Source organism: Hemiscyllium ocellatum, chromosome 26 (assembly GCF_020745735.1).
Source record: "Hemiscyllium ocellatum isolate sHemOce1 chromosome 26, sHemOce1.pat.X.cur, whole genome shotgun sequence".
Taxonomy (NCBI): domain Eukaryota; kingdom Metazoa; phylum Chordata; class Chondrichthyes; order Orectolobiformes; family Hemiscylliidae; genus Hemiscyllium; species Hemiscyllium ocellatum.
Window position 1 is genome coordinate 8,977,784 of NC_083426.1, and position 19,567 is coordinate 8,997,350.

Below are 19,567 nucleotides of genomic sequence, written 5' to 3' on the forward strand. Positions count from 1 at the left end.
AATCATTTTGAATTTAATGAGGAAACATTGGGTAATTATCAGTTACCTTATATCAAAGTCATACTCTCATTTACTGAACAGTTACTATATTAGAAGTCAGACAGTCTAGGTATTACAGAGTGTAAGTTTGCATGTTACATTACTGATGAGTGAACAAGGTCTTAATGCAGCATTTCAGATGAACGTACTACAAGAGTTTTTATTCACTGTGCCTGGATTTGGCAGAATAGGCAAACATGCCTCACAAACTCCTGCACTGAAAGAGCAGCATTTCACTGAAGATGGTGACTCAGTGACAGCACAGTGAACTAATCATCAGCATGCAGATTTATGGGAGGAGTTGAAGATTTCTTCTTTATTAATCTCTCTCTCTCTATCTATCTTCCAACGTCCCAAGCACTGTCACTATAATCAAAGATCAAGTATGCAAACCCATTTAAGACCACAAGACTATACAGAGCAGAAACAGGCCATTCAGCCCACGGAGTCTGTACTGCCATTTAATGAGATCATGGCTTATCTAATAATCTTCAACTCCACTTTCCTGCCTTTTTCCCAGAACCCTTGATTCCCTGAATACTTCATGACCCAGTCTCAATGACCCTCTGTAGTAAACAATTCCCAGATTCGCTGCCCTCTGAGGGAAGAAATTTCTCATCTCTGTCTCAGAGGGTTGACTCCCTATTTTGAGATTATGCCCGTTGGCCCGTTGGAAAACAACATTTTTGTATCTACCCTGTCAAGTCCCCAGAGAATCTTGTGTTTCAATAAGAATGCCTCTCATTCTTTTGAACTGCCCAATCTACTCCACATGTCCTTGTAAGCCAGTCTCTCCATACCAGCCTGGCGAACCTTCTCTGGACAGTCTCCAATGCCAGTATATCTGTCCTTCGATAAGGGGCACAAAACTGCTCACAGTTTTCCTTTAGCTACCTCCTTTGGACATCATCCAAGGCGAACATGTTCACTATGAAACTTAAGGTTGCAACTCATGGACTCAGAGGCAAGCCAACACTTTCAGCTCAACATGAACCATCAAGGAGAAGGCAGCCGCATCAAAACATACCGAGAATGCTGACAAATGCATTGGCCAGTAAGTATCCATGCTCATTTGAGGCATTGCATTGGTACACAGCACTGCTTCCTATCTGTGCCTCTCGGAAGATGATCGTATCACCATCAATTTCACGGCCTGGACTCTGACGGACCTCTTCAGAGAAAGAAGGAGATGGTTAATTAATCATTGTTTAAGTTACTGTCTTCTGGAATGTTGTCACTCTCTCGCTCACCCCCCCCCCCCCCCCCCACCACACACACACACACACACACACACACACACACACACACACACACACACAAAATAATGGGGATAAATTGTAATTTCAATAATAGCATGAAGTCTGTGACATCAGACAGATGATATAGTGGAGCAGGGGTGAGCAACCTGCAGCTCTGGAGCCACTTGTGGTTCTTTAATGTCTTGTTCTTAAAACCCTTCCCAACTGGATTGTATTGTGATGGAAGAAGTCTAAGAAAATAAACCAAGGAAGGTAAGGTTTTGCTACTTGGGTGAAAATTATTTGAATAATTGTTGTAACTATGTGTCATTTTACTTTTGTGCTTTTGAAAATTATGTACTTAAATGAGAAAGAAAGTTTTAAAAAACACGTTTCTGGGGATTTCTGCATGTGTAGAAAAACAAGTCACCTGGCATTTATAGCAAGCATTGTTTAAACAGCTGCTTGAACAAGCAGTAATTGAAATTTAGTTTGTAGGTGAATTGGAGCTAAGTGTTTCTGTAATCAGATGGAGGTTTGGTTGGTAATAAGATGCAGATCAATCAATGGACTAATGACCAGTTACCAATGACAAAGGCCCTTTGCCTGCAAACAACCATGTGATTGGCTCTGAGGTAAGTGAACAGTTTTGGGTCAGGAACAAAATGTAAAGAAGTGATCACAGCTCCTCTCATTCCGGAATTGTCTTTCTGTTGTCTGCAGTTAAAAGCACCTTTAAACCTGAAGGAAACTACATTAACTTCCATTCAACAGTTGTTATACATTGCAACTTTTGAGCTGATTAGGAGGATGTGATGACCCAGTGGCATTATCACTAGACTATTAATCTAGAGACCTAGGTAATGTTCTGGGGACCTGGTTTGAGTCCTGCAGATGGTGGAATTTGAATCTAATAAATATCTGGAATTGAGAGTCTAATAATGACCATGAATCAATTGTTAGACAACCCATCTGGCTTACTAATGTCCTTTAGGGAAGGAAGCTATCATGCAGGAAGCAGTTTTCTTGATCCACACTCACAGCAATGTGGCCCACTCTTAACTGTGCTCTGAGCAATTAGGTTCCAGACTAGAGTGGCGCTGGAAAAGCACAGCAGTTCAGGCAGCATCCGAGGAGCAGGAAAATCGACATTTCAGGCAAAAGCCCTTCACCAGGAATAGAAGGCTTTTGCCCGAAACATCGATTTTCCTGCTCCTCAGATGCTGCCTGAACTGCTGTGCTTTTCCAGCACCGCTTTCGTCGAGAATTTGGTTTCCAGCATCTGCAGCCCTTGTTTTTACCTATCTGAGCAATTGGGGATGGGCAATAAATACTGGTCTAGCCATGTCCCATGAATAAAGTTTAAAACATTGATAAATCACAGAGCTTTTGTCAGTGAACCAGTTACTATGTGCTTTGTGAAAATATTGCGAAAAGAAAGACTGAGGAGATAATTTCTAATCAGCAAGAACTAACTCAACAGATTTTGTGAACAAACACTACTGAGCTGATTTTCCAGTTTTCCCCCCATCCATATGTTTTTTCTTTTCTATGTCCCTGTCCTGTAGCTAGAGTCTAATTACTTGTAGCACATAGTGGTTCAAGAGATTAAGTACTGAAACCTGGTCTGTGCTTACAAGGTCTGACAAACAGATAAATTGTGAATCTTGCACACTTACTTTAAAACCTTTAACTTTTCTGATGGCTCTGGGTATAGGGAGGCTTGATTTCCAGTGAGTCATGTACATTATGCTGCATTTCCTGAATTCAAGTGATATTTTAACCAAAACTATTATTATGCTCAAAACAAATGAGCAGCACAGCTGTGCCATGACTTCAGATAATGGGAGATTAGTCTTGATCTTATTGTGATGTGGCGGTGTCCGTGTTGGGCTGGGATGGACAAAGTCAGAAGTCACACGACTCCAGGTTAGAGTCCACCAGGTTTATTTGAAATCACAAGCTTTCGAAGCGCTGCTCCTTCATCAGGTGAAGTGCCTATTGGACTACAACCTGGGGTCATGTGAGTTTTGACTTTGAGCTTACTGAATGCAGAGTCGGCTTGATGGGCCAAATGGCCTTCCTCTGCTACTTGAATTCAAACAATACCTAATGCTGGAGAAACTGGTTTCCTGGATGGGACTATTACTGTTAATATAGTTGAATGATAAATTCATCTGAATGTGTTATTAGAAGTGATTTCTAGTCTCTCAAATCAACAGCTAAAAAAAAGGTCTGATAGAAACACATCTTAAGTGAATGTTTGTTTAAAAACAACTTTGCTGATTATTATTGAAACAAATCCAATTTTTTACAAGTCCATTATAAAAACACAAACATAATATGATTCTCTTAAATTTTATATGTGAGTTTCTTATTATTTTTCCATTCTGAATATGAACATATTGATTTTACAGCGAATTAATATGGTTCACCACTTTTACATTATTGTTTTGAACGCGATTGTACACAATTCATGAACATTTATGTATAAAACCTGAGTATGCATATACTGGAAAAACAAAAAAATTGTTATTAATACTCCACAGCAAATGTTATGAAATGCAATAACTCAGAGCTAGTTCTGTCTTAATTTAATACCTTTTCCAGTTGATGTACAATTTTATTGTACAGATTTTGATTATTATGGCACGGATCTATATAATGGGTTTAGAATTGCCAAGTTTTCTTCATATGGCTCTCCAAAAACGTATATTTTCAGTTTTCTTTCCAAAGAACTCTTCAAGACTCAACAGTCTGCCAAACCTTGCATTAAAAGTTACGCCCAACTCCATTTCAACCAGCTATAGTGGAGAAACAGTAGCAATGAAACAGGCTAGGTCATGACACGGTCATCATTTACTCACTTTCTATGGGTTCCCCGTTCATCAGCCACTGGATGTTGGGCTTGGGGTTTCCATTGGCTTGACACACCAATCTGCCGTATTCCCCAGGAGCCAGTACCAAATTCTGCGGCTCATTCAGCCAATATGGAGCAGCTTTGAGAATGAAAATTAAGTACAAAACAACTGTCAACTAAACACAACATTGATTTAAGAATTTCTATTTCTCACAGGGACAGCTAAATTTCTGTTGCCATCATTTGGTTGGTCAGACCGCAACCAGATGTATTAAAGGTCATATCAAAGACTGCTTCCTCAGTGCATGCTGAAACGGCATTCAATTCAGGAATTAAATTTCCCCTCAGGATGTGACATTGATGGGATCCAATTTAGCAGAGACTAGGCTTAAAACTTTCGGACTTTTCTTGGCCTATTTACCTCAGTCCTAGATAAGCATTTGTTTGATATCAGCTGGATTTCGTGGAGCCTTCACAGTTGGAGGCTCACTCTAAACATTCTCGCTTAGCAACTCCACCCTTTGGCCTCCCAACCACCCCACGTGTATCGCCTGCGAGTAACGCCCCTGGACACTTATATTCCTCAAATGATGGGTCCTGGGCCTGTTTTTAACTGGGGTGGACGTCATCTCCTACTTGGTAACATCGACCAGGTCCTTTGGGCTTGGCTGGATCACGTAATAGAGGTGATGTGCATCTGAGAGGAAGTTTTTAAATTTCCCTCCCTGAAACACTCAACCTTCTAAAATGGCCTCATTTTCATTTCCCTCAGCAGGTTATATCACTCCCAAGGGCAATAGCAAGTATATATATATTATGATCCAATAGAAATCGCCATTATATGGGACTGGGCTGGATGAACCAGCAAATCTCTCTCTGTTTTTCATTAATGTGAAGGCAGTGTTTGTAAAGGCAGGTCCTTGAGACTCCTCAAACCTCCCACTTCCTCAGAGATTCCTAGTGCGTTGCTAAGACATTGAATCCAACTGAGACAAAGATCCACAAGCATCTACTCCCCCCACCACCGATGCTCAGTAGCAGCAGTGTCTGCTAACTACAAGATACACTTGGAAATTCACCAAGCTTCCTTTGAACAGCACGTTTCAAACCTGTGACCACTTCCATTGAGAAGGACAAAGGCAGCAGAGACATGGGAACACCATCCCCTGCAAATTCCCCATCAACCTGGAAGGGCATGGCTTGATTAAATGCAGTCAACACAGCTTTGTGAGGGGCAGGTCATGCCTCACAAACCTTATTGAGTTCTTTGAGGATGTGACTAGAAAAGTTGATGAGGGTCGAGCTGTGGATGTGGTGTATCTGGACTTCAGCAAGGCATTTAATAAGGTTCCCCGTGGTAGGCTCATTCAGAAGGTCAGGAGGAATGGGATACAGGGGAACTTAGCTGTCTGGATACAGAATTGGCTGGCCAACAGAAGACAGCAAGTGGTAGTAGAAGGAAAATATTCTGCCTGGAAGTCAGTGGTGAGTGGTGTTCCACAGGGCTCTGTCCTTGGGCTTTTACTGTTTGTAATTTTTATTAATGACTTGGATGAGGGGATTGAAGGATGGGTCAGCAAGTTTGCAAATGACACAAAGGTTGGAGGTGTCGTTGACTGTATAGAGGGCAGTTGTAGGCTGCAGCGGGACATTGTCAGGATGCAGAGATGGGCTGAGAGGTGGCAGATGGAGTTCAACCTGGATAAATGTGAGGTGATGCATTTTGGAAGGTCGAATGTAAAAGCTGAGTACAGGATTAAGGATAGGATTCTTGGCAGTGTGGAGGAACAGAGGGATCTTGGTGTGCAGGTACATAGATCCCTTAAAATGGCCACTCAAGTGGACAGGGTTGTTAAGAAAGCATATGGTGTTTTGGCTTTCATTGAGAGGGTGATTGAGTTTAAGAGTCGTGAGATCTTGTTGCAGCTCTATAAAACTTTGGTTGGACCGCACTTGGAATACTGTGTCCAGTTTTGGTCACCCTATTATCGGAAAGATGTGGATGCTTTGGAGAGGGTTCAGAGGAGGTTTACCAGGATGCTGCCTGGACTGGAGGGCTTATCTTATGAAGAGAGGTTGACTGAGCTCGGTCTTTTTTCATTGGAGAAAAGGAGGAGGAGAGGGGACTTAATTGAGGTATACAAGATAATGAGAGGCATAGATAGAGTCGATAGCCAGAGACTATTTCCCAGGGCAGAAATGACTAACATGAGGGGCCATAGTTTTAAGCTGTTTGGAGGAAAGTATAGAGGGGATGTCAGAGGCGGGTTCTTTACACAGAGAGTTGTGAGAGCATGGAATGCGTTGCCAGTAGCAGTTGTGGAAGCAAGGTTATTGGGGACATTTAAGAGACTAATGGACATGCATATGGTCACAGAAATTTGAGGGTGCATACATGAGGATCAAAGGTCAGCACAACATCGTGGGCTGAAGGGCCTGTTCTGTGCTGTACTGTTCTATGTTCTAACCTTCTCACTATACTGACTTGGAAAGATATCGCCGTTTGTTCATTGTCACTGGGTCAAAATCCAGGAATTCCCTTCCTAAAGGCATTGTGCACTTCAAGAACGGTTCAAGAAGGCAGCTCACCACCACTTTTTCAAAGGGCAACAAGGGACAGAAATAAATGCTGGCTAGCCAAGCAATGCCTACATCCCACAAATGAATAAATAAAATTCTCAGCCTCACTCAGACGTTGTCAGCAAGATTGAGATGTGGGAAGTAGAAATGCCATAAATACATGCAGTGGCTCAGTGGTTAGCACTGCTGCCTCACAGCGCCAGGGACCCGTGTTCAAATCCACTCCCAGGCTACTGTGTGAAGCTTGCACATCCTCCCTGTGGATTTCCTCCAGGTGTTCTGGTTTCTTCCCACAGTCAAGGGATGTGCAGATTAGATGGATTAGCCATGGGAAATGCAGAGTTACAGGGATGGGGTGGGATACTCTTTGGAGAGGCTGAATGGCCTACCCTTGTAGTGTAGGGTTTTGGAGAATTCCCGTTTCCTGTTAAAAGAGATGTTGCCTGATTTTAAGATTATTGCCCTAGTTCATGACTTCCCCAACATTTTAGCAGTTGAAACACCCTCAATAAGGTTAGCTGTCAGATCTAAACACTCACTGAAATCTATAAAATTCATTGCTATATATTGCGGTAAATGCTTAGGGACACTAGCACCTCTTTAGGAGTGACAGGATAAGAGGTTGATATTCTGGGACAGAGATGAGGAAGAATTTCTTCAGTAGTCAGTTAGTGCTGAAGGGGTTAACAGGTGACACAAGGTAAGCTCCGCCTATCAAGATATAAAGGACTGTTCGTAGGAGGAGGCAATCAGTTCCCAAGATGACATTCTTTTTGATAACAGCATATCACTGAATAGTCATGTGCACATAATCTTACGTTGAATCTGATGTCTTGTAAATACAATCATGTATCTTATATATAATTGAACAATACATAAGACACCTGCTTACAGTTCATTAAGATTGCGACTACCTTTGTATCGTTGTTGAAATTTAGAATGAGAGGCGACCTCATCGAAACGTACAAGATTCTTAGGGGACTTGACAGTTAGATGCAGAGATACTGGTGAGAGAGTCTCGAACCAGAGGGCATAATTTTAGAGTAAAGGGGTCACACATTTAAAACATAAATGAGGAGGAATTTCTTCTCTCAGTGAATCTGCAGAATTTGTTCTCACAAAGGGCGGCTGAGGCTGGGTCATTAAGTATATTCAAGGCTGAGATAGATGGATTTTTAATCACTAAGGATATCGAGGGTAATGGGGAAAAGGCAAGAAAATGGAGTGAGGATTATCAGATTCAGCCACGATCTCATAGAATAACAGAGCAGACACATCGGGCTGAATGGCCTTCTTCTGCTCCTACATCTTAATGCCTAATATAGCTTGTGGGCATCATTTTGCACTTGGCATCGTGAGCCGACCAGAGAGAAGGATCAGTGGGAGTGAATCAATGACATATTCCAGGTCGTCTGTAATGTTAAAAAATGGTGACAGCAGTGAGGACTTCACCAATTACAAGTTCAGGCGATCACAAATTTTTAGACTTCTCCACATCAGTCAGTTATGGATTCTGTCATTGAGTGTATTCAACATGGTAAATTTTGGAAATTAAGGGATTCAAGGAATGTGGGGATAAAATGGGAAAGTGAAATTCAGAAAGTATTTCAGCTGTTTATTGAAATGACAGAGTAGGATTGAATGACCATTTGGCCTTCCATAAGTTCTGGTTCTACAAATGAAAATATGAAAGAGGGAGCAGGTGAATTGGAGACTGGAAGGATCTGGATAGAATATTTTACCTTTCACTCTCACTGTGATTGTGTGCCGTATGCTTCCCATTTTATTGGATGCTAAGCAAAAATACTCGCCCGAGTTCTCCTCAGAAACGTCAGTGATCCTCAACGTCTTGTTGTAATTTTCAATTCGCACCTTTGGCCAAGGCAGTTCACCACCTTTCTTGTACCAAATAATATCCGGTGTGGGTCTGAAAATCAGAGGAATTATTATGAAGAGGTTTGCAACTTAAAGATGATTCAGTCATAGCTGCCTTGTCCCCGAGTTGGGAAATTGTGACTTGAAGTCAAGGAACACTAGAGATACATTAAAGCATGGAGATCTAGGATGACACACCAATGCAGGACTGCTACACTGTCAGAGGTGCTGTACCAAAAAATCTCAACCTGTTTATGTACCTTAACAGGAATATTCAGGTTAAGTAAATATCTGAAATGAGTTTATTGAGGGTGAATGTCCAATGTGTATAAAGCAATGCAACTTAAATTATAAATATCTGAGTTAACGGTATTATTATCATCTTTCAAATAATTGATGATATAAGATAGAGTATATTTATTGATATTCATGTTTGATTTTTGAGTTGCAAAATTTAAACTGTGAATATTGTGTCTTAATTATTTTAATAAATATCAGGATTTTTCGGTTCAAAACAAATTCAAGACATCACTGGCATTGATTCCTGATGAACAGCTTATGCCTGAAACGTCGATCCTACTGTTCCTCAGACTGGCTGTGCTTTTCCAGCACCACACTCTTCAACTGGCAACAAATCTCATAACAATGGCAACAATCAGCTGCTGCCAAGAGGTCTTTTGGCGCAGTGGGTCATGTCCCTATCTCTGGGTGAGAAGCTCAAGTCCCACCTCAGGATGATCGTTACGGAAGGTATATCATAAAATGCACACAACTTCTCGTGGTATGCAAGTGATATCCTCATTCCAAGAGACTATTCCACCCGGACACACATCTATGAAGCTACATCACCCAGCTAGGTCTCTGCCTCAGTGTGAATGCTCATCCAACATTCCAACTCATCCCAATGCTCCAAAGGGGAAAGGGTGTAATTCCACAAACCTTGCCTTCTCTATTTAGAAACTTTGAGACACAGGCTCTTCTGTAGATGTTGACCAGATTGTAATTAGACAAAGCTGCTGTGTCTTCATGGAGGAATGAGGGTATTTGAAACAGTCAGCGCACGTCTCACTGAGATCTCCCCTACACCACAATGAGTGAGTCGTGAGTTCATGGAATGCCCTACCCTAGCAGTGGTGGACTCTCCCTCTTTCTGGGCATTTAAACGGGCATTGGATAGGCATATGGACGATAATGGGCTAGTGTAGGTTAGGTGGGCTTGGGTCGGCACAACATCGAGGGCCAAAGGGCCTGCACTGCGCTGTATATTTCTATGTTCTATGTGTATGTACTGAATGTAAGAGCTTTACATATATATACAATCTCTCTCACACACTCTCTCTCATGTGTACATGCTCTCTCTCACACACACACACACACACACACACACACACACACACACACACACACTCTCACACTCCCTGGTTTAGTAATGAAAGATATAAAGTTGATAGATTGTTACAAAAAAAAATATATTTGACCATCATGTTTACTTGGTTTGGTCTGTTTGTGATTCCAACTCTCACAGCAGTGTGGCTCATTCTTAATGCCCTCTGAAGTCACACTCAGTTGTAGCAAACAATTACTTGCAACTGTTTGTCCAACTAATACCTCTGCCACCTTCTCAGGGCAACAACCTCCTGCTCTCACCCACCCATGCTCACACCCTACGTCTGACTGGAAGCGTAGTTTGAAGTTCAGTGAGACATACATTCCTGAAGCGATGCACTCCAGTAACAGGTCTTCCCCTCGGAGAATAATTCTGCTGCTGGACGTCCCTGTCGGTGACATGAACTTTGGAATCTGCTCTGTGATTGGCCGAGCTGAAACAAAATACACACAGCCATAAATTAGATGATGAAAACCAAGGAAAAAAACAGTAGCAGAGAAAGAAAACACAATAATCTGTTTTAGACATAATCACTGGTAAGACTTCTCTCAAATATGTGGTAAAAGAGCCTTGAAAATATAATTAATTAATTGTTCAAAAACTAAGGTCCAATGTTTAAAACCTCTGCTTGACTGACAGTATGTCACCAGTCGGAGAAAGTGAGGACAGCAGATGCTTGAGATCAGAGTCGAAAAGGGTGGGGCTGGAAAAGCACAGCAGATCAGGCAGCATCCGAGGAGCAGGAGAGTCAACGATTCAGGTATAAACTCTTCATCAGGAATGTGGGGAAGGTGGTGGGAGAGGGCTGAGAGATAAATAGGAGGACGGTAATGGGGCTGGGGGTTGAGGTAGTTGGGAAGGTGATTGTTTGTTACCAGTGTCAAGCTTATGATAGGGGGAATAAACTCAGCCTCAGCTCGTCTGTCAATTCTTAATGGGCCGAACGGCAGGCGTGGCAGGCAATTGGGACAGTTTTCACATCAGAGAGGGTGGTGTGTTGGTTGCGTGCTCATCTCCTGCTCAGAAATGGTATGGGAAATTCCACCCCTTCTATGCTAAGGTTAGATGTGAAGACCATCAGTCAGATAATGAAAGAGCTGCTAAATTCTTCCCCTCAGTTTTCACAAAGGAAATGGATATTGTAAATATCATTGGACTGAGGGTGAGTGTGGAGCAGGGAGTGGGATTACTATGGAAAGGGAGTGAATGGTAATGCTCCAGTATAAGGTAGGTTGATCACTGGAGAGCTGGCAAATCACATCGCAAGGTGCCCAGGGAACAGAATTTAGAAAACTCCCTGGGAAGGGAAAACAATAATGAGAACCGATGGCTAGGGGGAGTTCAGGGTGCTGTGCTTGGATGTCAAGTGCCTGTTTCAAAATAGTGACAGGAATAAACCTGGAAATTGTAGGTTTTACAGCCTTACAGAGTTTGTTGTTCATTTCCTGGTGCTCAAAGATCTAGGCCAATGTGGGTCAGACACCTGGTGACAGTAAACTTAGTGTTGGAGCTTGCACCCAGTGGATGACCCAGTGGGGCCCTGCTGCCTCACACTGTTAGGGACCCAGGTTTGATTCCAGCCTTGGGTGATGTCTCTGTTCACAATGTGTCCGCGTGTGGGTTTCCTCCACAGTCCAAAGCTGTGCAGGATATGCGAACTGACGATGGGATGTTGTCAGTAATGTCCAGGAGTATGCAGGCTGGGTTGATTAGCCATGGGAAATACAGGGTTATGGAGATAGGGTGGGACCCGCTTTGGAAGGTTGATACAGACTCAATGAGCTGAATGACTTTGACCTGCACTGTAGGGATTCTATGTTCCTGTTGACCAGGTATGCAAATGAGATGGACAAATCTCAACTCTCTGTGAAATTGTGCCATATTCAGTTCCTATTGATCTTGAGATGTTTTTGAAGTGCATGGGCATATAAACTTACTCCCAAGTGATTGGAACAGGAAGTGACTGATAAGCAATTCGGGATGATTTGGATTTAGAATTGGGTAGCTTTATTTACAAAGAGCAGTCACAGACAGGCCTGCCTGGACACTTTGCTTTTGGAAGCTGTTTCGTTCTGATGAAAGGTTTGCTGTGTTTGCAGCTTCAGCAAGTTTCTGCACTGCAGAAAACCAGAAAAAATTCAGTTTACGTTCTGAAAATACTCTCTTGATGGAGGGAGAATGTGGTGCCACAATATTAAGGTTAACAATCCACAGTAATACCTTTCTAACAGGGAAAAGTTTAAACCTGGTCTAGAAGTAATAACCAAAGCCAACAATCCTGTTAATTTGAAGCCTAAGTGTCAGTGCTGTTGAAAACTAGTTGAAAACAGTAAAATTGTGACTACTAGTGATTTCAGTGGGATACTGAATTTTTAATTATATCAGTGAAGACGTCGAGCAATGGGAAAATTTAGCTTGTCGTAACAAATATACCTCTACCCCACCAGTCCTTCTTTCTTTCACAATGTTTGAAACCCCAATGATGGCGATACAGACAGCATACGACCCCAAGAAAATCTGGGTAATTAGTCTAAGGGTTAAACCTAACTGAGGAGGCAGTACCTCTCAGTTAATTCCACAAAGGATCCACAGAAAGGCAGCAATGTTTACCATGTTCACAAATAAGACAGGGCAAGTGACAATTTGTTCTTAGCATAACACTGATTGAGAAATCCATCAGGATTCAGAGGTTTCCAAGACAGATACTTGAAATACAGGGTTGCCTTATGAGGAAAGGTTGGACACACTAAACTTGTACCCACTGGAGTTTAATAGAGTAAAAGGGGACTAGATCAATAGGTACAAGGTCCTGAGTGGCTTTTTATGGCTGGGGCAGCACAATGGCTCAGTGGTTAGCACTGCTGCCTCACATCGCCAGGGAGCCAGGTTCAATTCCACACTTGGGCGACTGTCTGTGCAGAGTTTGCACGTTCTTCCCATGTTCATGTGGGTTTCCTTTCGGGTAGTCTGGTTTCCTCTCACGCTCCGAAGATGTGCAGGTCAAGGTGGATTGACCATGCTAAATTGTCTATAGTGTTCAGGGATGTGCACATGGGAAATGCAGGGATGGGGTAAGGTGGGATGCTCTTCAGAGAGTCAGTGTGGACTCAATGGGCCAAATGGCCTGCTTCCACACCACAGGGATTCTATGATAATAGAGAGGAGGGTCTCTCTCAAACTAGGGGTCACTGCTTAAAAATCAGATGTCATCCTTTAAAACAGCTGAGGGGAGAAATGAATTTTCTCTCAGAGTGTTGCAAGCCTTCGGAGTTCTCTTCCTGAAAGGTAATAGGAGTAGAGTCCTTGAAATTCTTTCAGGTAGAGGTAGTTAGATCCTTATTAATCTGAAAGGTGAAAGGTTATCAGGAGTACAGTAATCGGGAACATGGACTTGAGATTTACAATGAGGTCAGTCATGACCTTTTGAATCCAGGAGCTTAATGGCTCATTCTGCCCCATGTCTGTGTGTTCATATTTAAGTCTTTGAAACAACTGAGCAAACTGAAAACATGAGCATTGGCAAACATGCCAGCAACACCAAAGTCACGATTATAAACTTAAGAGAAATAAACTGTGTTTGTGCAGAAATAAAATACTGCAGGTGCTGAAAATCTGAAAGCAAGATTGAAAATGCTGGAAAATCTGATCAGGTCTGGCAGCAAAGATGGAGAGAGAAACAAGGTTAGAGCCTCGAATCCAAAGGCTCTTTGTAAGTTCCTGAGTTTCTCCAGCATTTTCTTACACCATCCATCTCACCTTCAACACATCACAAAGAGCTTCAAAGCTAATTAACTGTGATTGGACCCTTTCAAAAAATCTGCATGAATTACAATCAGAATGGTCTTGAGGGTGGAAATGATGACAATGCTTTGCTCTGCCTCCTCCCTACTTTACCCTGGAGGGACAGCTCCTGTCCACTAGTTGACAGAGAAAGCAACATCATCACAGTCAACGAGGGAGGAAACTGTAAGGAAATATGTTCCTCCTTACATGTGTTGCAATGTGCCTGTAGCATTACTGAGATACTGTGTTACACAGAGAACAGCCATCAATGAGCACATGCGTTGCAGTTACAGTATTAGTAAGTTATCGAGTTAGGAGGTTAACAGTGATGGCATCCCAATGAGCTGATCCACACAAATTGTATAATTAAATAAAATCTGTAAACATTTGACTATTCCTACTATCAACATTCTGGGGGTTACCTTTAGTAGAAATTGAACCTAGACTCACTATGTAATTACAGAAGCTATGAGAAAGGGTCAGAGACGGAGAATCATGTAGCGAGTAACTCATCTCCTGATTCCCCAAAGCCTGTCCACCATCCACAAGGCACAAGTCAGTAGTGTGACGTGTACACCCCAGTGGCCTGGATGGGTCAGCTCTAACAACACTTGAGAAGCTTGGCACCATCCAGGCCAAAGCAGCCTGCTTGCTTGGCACCACGTCCACCAATATTCATTCCCTTTACTGCAGAAATTCAGCAAAGATCTGTAGACAGCACCTCCAAACCATCTAGAAGGACAAGGACAGCAAATACATGGGAACTCCATCCCCTGTAAGTTTCCCTCTGAGTCACTCTCTATCCTGATTTGGAAATTTATCAACATTGCTTTAGTGTTGCTGGGTCAGAATCCAGGAATTCCCTCCCTGAGGGCATTGTGGGTCAACCTACAACAATATGGACTGCAGCGGTTCAAGAAGACAGTTCACCCCCACCTTCTCAAGGGGCAACTAGGGACGGGCAACAAATGTTGGCCCAGCCAGCAACACCTACGCCCCACAAATGAATTTTAAAAATTCGGCTTTCAAAAGGCACCATAACTTGTGAGCAAAGGTGAAGGCCATGGGATCGAAAGGCATTAACTGAACCCAAGCCTGACGGTGAAAGACAAAACGAGATATGACTGTTTTCCTTCACAGTAGGTTTGTTCACAGGATGCAGCCTGACAGATCTCTGCCTCCTGTCCTGTCTCTGCCATCTCGTTGCACAGTCTTTTGTACAAACAATAATCACACTAACTAATTGACTTCCCCTGTGAATGGACAAAATGTCTTTTTAATACGCTTTTTCGAAAACCGAAAGTGAATTCAATCAATTAAACCAAATGAGAAGTTAACGACTCCTGAAAGGAGCACTGTAATCAAGGAAGGCATTCTATCAGCTTTCAGGGTTTCAATGAAAATGTTATGGGTGAGAGGGGAAAGTTTTAAAAGCGAACTAAGGGACAACTTTTTCACACAAAAGGGTGGTGCACGTATGGAATGAGCTGCTAGAGAAAGTGGTAGAGATTTGTACAATTACAGCATTTAAAAGGCATCTGGATGGGTGCACGACTAGGAAGGAATTAGAGGGATATGGGTCAAATGCTGACACATGCGACTAGATTAATTTAGGATATCTGGTAGGCATGGATGAGTTGGACTGAAGGGTCTCTTTATGTGCTGTGCATCTCTATGATTCCATGAAGCCCTCCAACGGTGCCCACTGCTGGTGAAGGTCACAAGTGAGCCAGTGGATACTGTGTAACCCCTTCCCGAGGCTGCCTGGGCACAGACATAACAATGGAGCAGAGGTGGGTAGGAAGTCGGGGCTAACGGTTCCCTCCATGACCCGCTGCCTGGGTCTGTTTCTGACCTTGACAAAGATCCTCCAATCTGCTCATTGCACCCCACCCCTCTGCCTTCCTTTGTACATGATCCAACTCCTTAAATCAGATAATTCCAATCCCTTGAGTATCTTTAATAACATAAACAAAAAAACCATCCACAATGGCAGGGGCAGTGGCAGCGTGGGTATGAATCGATGAGTGGCTGCAAAATGACAGTAGTTTTCTGGACTGGATGGAGGTATACAGTGAAATTACCTGAGGTCAGTACCAGGATCATGCTTCTTTTGGCCTGTGTTAATGACATGAACTTGGGTGCACTGGGTAATGTTTCTGAATTTGCAGCAGACGCAAAACAGACGCATTGTGAAACACAAGGGGCTGGCGGCAGGTTTTGAGAGGATGTAGACAGGCTAGTGGAATAGGTAGACTCATGGCAAATTAAATTTATTCAGAGAAATATGAAGTGATGTCTCATAATAGGAAGAGTAAGGACAGGAGCTAACTTTGCTCGCTGGGCTGGAAGGTTTGTTTTCAGACATTTTGTCACCATACTAGGTAACATCATCAGTGAGCCTCCAGATGAAGCACTGGTGGTATGGCCCGCTTTCTATTTATGTGTTTGGGTTTCCTTTAGATGACGAAATGTCTGAAAATGAAACTTTGAGCTCAGTGAGCAAACCTACATCCAGAACCTCAATCTGAGCTACAAATCTTCTCAAAACTTGCTAATAGTATGGACAGTTAATGTAACATGAAGGATGTAACTCTAAAGGGGCACATGGACTAAAATGTCTGGAGTAAATATAAACAAGTCATTATTATATATCACGACAGGTGACAAAGTAGGTTCAGAAAGTGGTTATAATTGTTCACAGGATCTTGGGTTTTATAAAGACTGTGTGATGCTGTAGTTTTAAGAGGTTATTTTATCCTTTTTTTAAAGAGAGGTTTTAAGACAGTGTGTCTAGTTGAAAAGCCAGTAAACAACTTGTGAGGCCTAGGAGGTTTTTTTCAAAAGTTGGAACAATAGAAGCAGCCTGAGTGGGTGTAGTCAAACTCTTACAGAACCAGGATTTTTAGATAGCTTTCGGCAGAAGCTGCTGGGATTGTGAAAAGCTGCCATGCCTCTCTCTGCTACAGCTTAAAGCTGGAGTTTTCTCTCTCTCTCTCTGTCTCAGAATTGGCTTCTGATGTTCTTTCCTCCTGTATTGATAACAGCATGTGAGTCAATCTGTTTTATGAATTTGCTTTTTGCCAAGGCTTGTTTATGGGATGTTGCTTTATTGGAACAGTTACTGTTTAGTAGTAAAATAATCTATTATTCTGTTAAGTTTTTCAATATTGTTAAGTTATTCCAAGTTCCTTTTTTTTCTGTTGTATTTTAATGATAGTGTTTGAATAAATAGTGTTTTGCTTAATGATGAGTAGTTTGATTAATCGAATTGTCTGTGGAACACAGCACCTGATATTTATCTTACAAATAAGAAAATATTAGGGTCAAGGCTTCCTTCTTAATATATTTTGAGGGGGCCTGGTCTGGTTGGTCCATAATAAGAGGTATAATGTACAAAATGAAGGAATTTATCGTGAGTTTTCATTCAGCACTATTTCAGCCTCTAGTGGAGTATTGAACATAAATCTGGGTGCTGCATTTTTGGAAGGTATGAAGGCAGCAGAGAGACAGTAGAGAAAGAATATGTCTAGGGCTTTCGGTTACGTGATTGGATTGAACAAACTGAGGTTGTTTACTTTAGAATCATTTGAGGGGAGATTTAATCGACAGCTTTCAAAAACTGGGAAGTTTCCAGAGAGCAGATGTTGAGAAACTTCCTCATTGGTGGAAAATTTGAGAATCAGAAGTTATCGATTTAAGGTTAATTGTATAATGAGAACTTTGTACACTAAGTGGTTAGAATCTGGAATGCACTGTCTGAGAGGATACAGATTTAACCAAGGCTTTCAAATGAACATTGGTTGTGCACCTGAAAGGAAAATATTTGAGAGGTGATGGCGAAGGGTTTGGCAATGGGACAGGCTGAATTGCTGTTGCAAAGAACAGAACCTGACTCGATAAGCCAAATAGCTATTCTGTGATTTAATAATCCCATAATTTGGCCATGGCAAAATAAAGTATCTCCCTCCAGCTCAGACCACGTGAACAGTTCTGTTGAGCACTGACATAGTCAGTTATAGTTAGTAATATAACTATTCTGCAGACAATCACCAACCTTTCTGGGATTCTTGATGAGAGGCAGATTCACCATTTGATACTTTTCAACCTCAGAAATCAATGGGCATTGCATGCTGCAGTCTTCCAACACTTCCTGACCGGTCACCTCAATGCGTGTTCATGTCATTGGCACAGAACCTTAAAAATCTCATTTGATGTATTCAAATTCGGAAGTGATTTTAAAGTGATCAACACAGGAAGCTGAGGATAGCAAGCTAAGAGAAGGGAGGAGGCCATTCTGCTGTTCACCAATCAGTGAGATTGTGGCTGATTTAGACTCAAACTGCATCTACTACCACATCCATATCCTTTTATATGTCTACCTGGCAAAGCTACTTCTGATTGGACACTTGATTAAACCAGTAACTATTGCTGCCTTTGGGATATTGTATACCCTTAGCTAATCGCTACATGGGTAAATATTTTGTGACGTTGCACATTTATTTATTAATTCAAAAGAGAGGGGGGTTGTCACTGGCTGTGCTTCCTTGATAAGGCGGTGGTGAACTGTCTGCTTCAGCTGCTGCAATTCATTTATTGGAGGTACATCCATAATGCCGTTGGGAACAGTTCCAGGAGTTTGACCCAGTGACAGTGAAGGAACGGTGATGCATTTCCAAGTCAGGATGGTGAGTGACTTGGAGGGGTTACTTTTTGGCAGTATTCCCATTTATCTGCTGTCCTTCTAAATGGAAATGGTCATGGTGATATCTAATGAGCAGTAGTGAATTTTGCAGGGCATCTTGTAGGTAGTCCATACTGCTGCCACTAAGCATCAATGGTGGATCAAGTGGGTTGCTTCGTCCTGAATGGTGTCAAATTTCTTGAGCCATTCTTGTTGCTTGTTGGAGCTGTGCTCACCCAGGCAAGTGGGTATAGTCAACGTTTCGAGTCTAACTGACCCTTTGTCAAAGCACATACATTGCTTTGACAAAGGGTCAGTTAAACTCGAAACGTCAGCTCTTTTCTCTCCTTACAGATGCTGCCAGACCTGCTGAGATTTTCCAGCATTTTCTCTTTTGGTTTCAGATTCCAGCATTCGCAGTAATTTGATTTTATATGGGTATAGTCAACGCCTGGCATTTGTGTGACATATAATTTACCAATCCAAATGTGGATATACAGGTAGTTCAGTTTCTTGGTGCATTCGAACATACATTGCTTCAGTATCTGAGAAATTGCAAATGGTGCTGAACATTGTGCAATTTTGACCAAGCATCTCCAATTCTGACCTTATGATGAAAGGAAAGTCAATCTTGAAACAGCTGAAGACATTTGGCCCTAGGTTACTACCCTGAGGAACAAGACAGAGATGTCCTGAAGCTGAGATGACTAACCTCCAACAACCATGACCATCTTCCTGTGCGTCAGGTATGACTTCAACCAGCAAAGAGTTGTCCCCCAATTCACACTAACTCCAGTTTTGTGAGGACTCCCTGATGTCAGAGTCAGTCAAATACTGCCTCAATGTTAAGAGCTGAAAATGTGTTGCTGGTCAAAGCACAGCAGGCCAGGCAGCATCTCAGGAATAGAGAATTCGACGTTTCGAGCATAAGCCCTTCATCAGGAATAAGAGAGAGCAGCCAAGCAGGCTAAGATAAAAGGTAGGGAGGAGGGACTAGGGGGAGGGGCGATGGAGGTGGGATAGGTGGAAGGAGGTCAAGGTGAGGGTGATAGGCCGGAGTGGGGTGGGGGCGGAGAGGTCAGGAAGAGAATTGCAGGTTAGGAGGGCGGTGCTGAGTTGAG

At 42.4% G+C, this 19,567-nt stretch overlaps 1 protein-coding gene across 1 annotated transcript in view; it reads right to left on the reverse strand.

Annotated features, from left to right (window-relative positions):
- Positions 1–19,567, reverse strand: part of LOC132828140 (neurofascin-like) — a 125,683-nt gene that overhangs the window by 72,562 nt on the left and 33,554 nt on the right. The window contains exons 8-11 of the mRNA XM_060845060.1: positions 10,301–10,412; positions 8,460–8,644; positions 4,145–4,276; positions 1,067–1,210 (exon numbers count right to left, since the gene is read on the reverse strand). Of these exons, the coding sequence (XP_060701043.1) occupies positions 1,067–1,210; positions 4,145–4,276; positions 8,460–8,644; positions 10,301–10,412 (573 nt within the window). The remainder of the gene's footprint in view (positions 1–1,066; positions 1,211–4,144; positions 4,277–8,459; positions 8,645–10,300; positions 10,413–19,567) is intronic.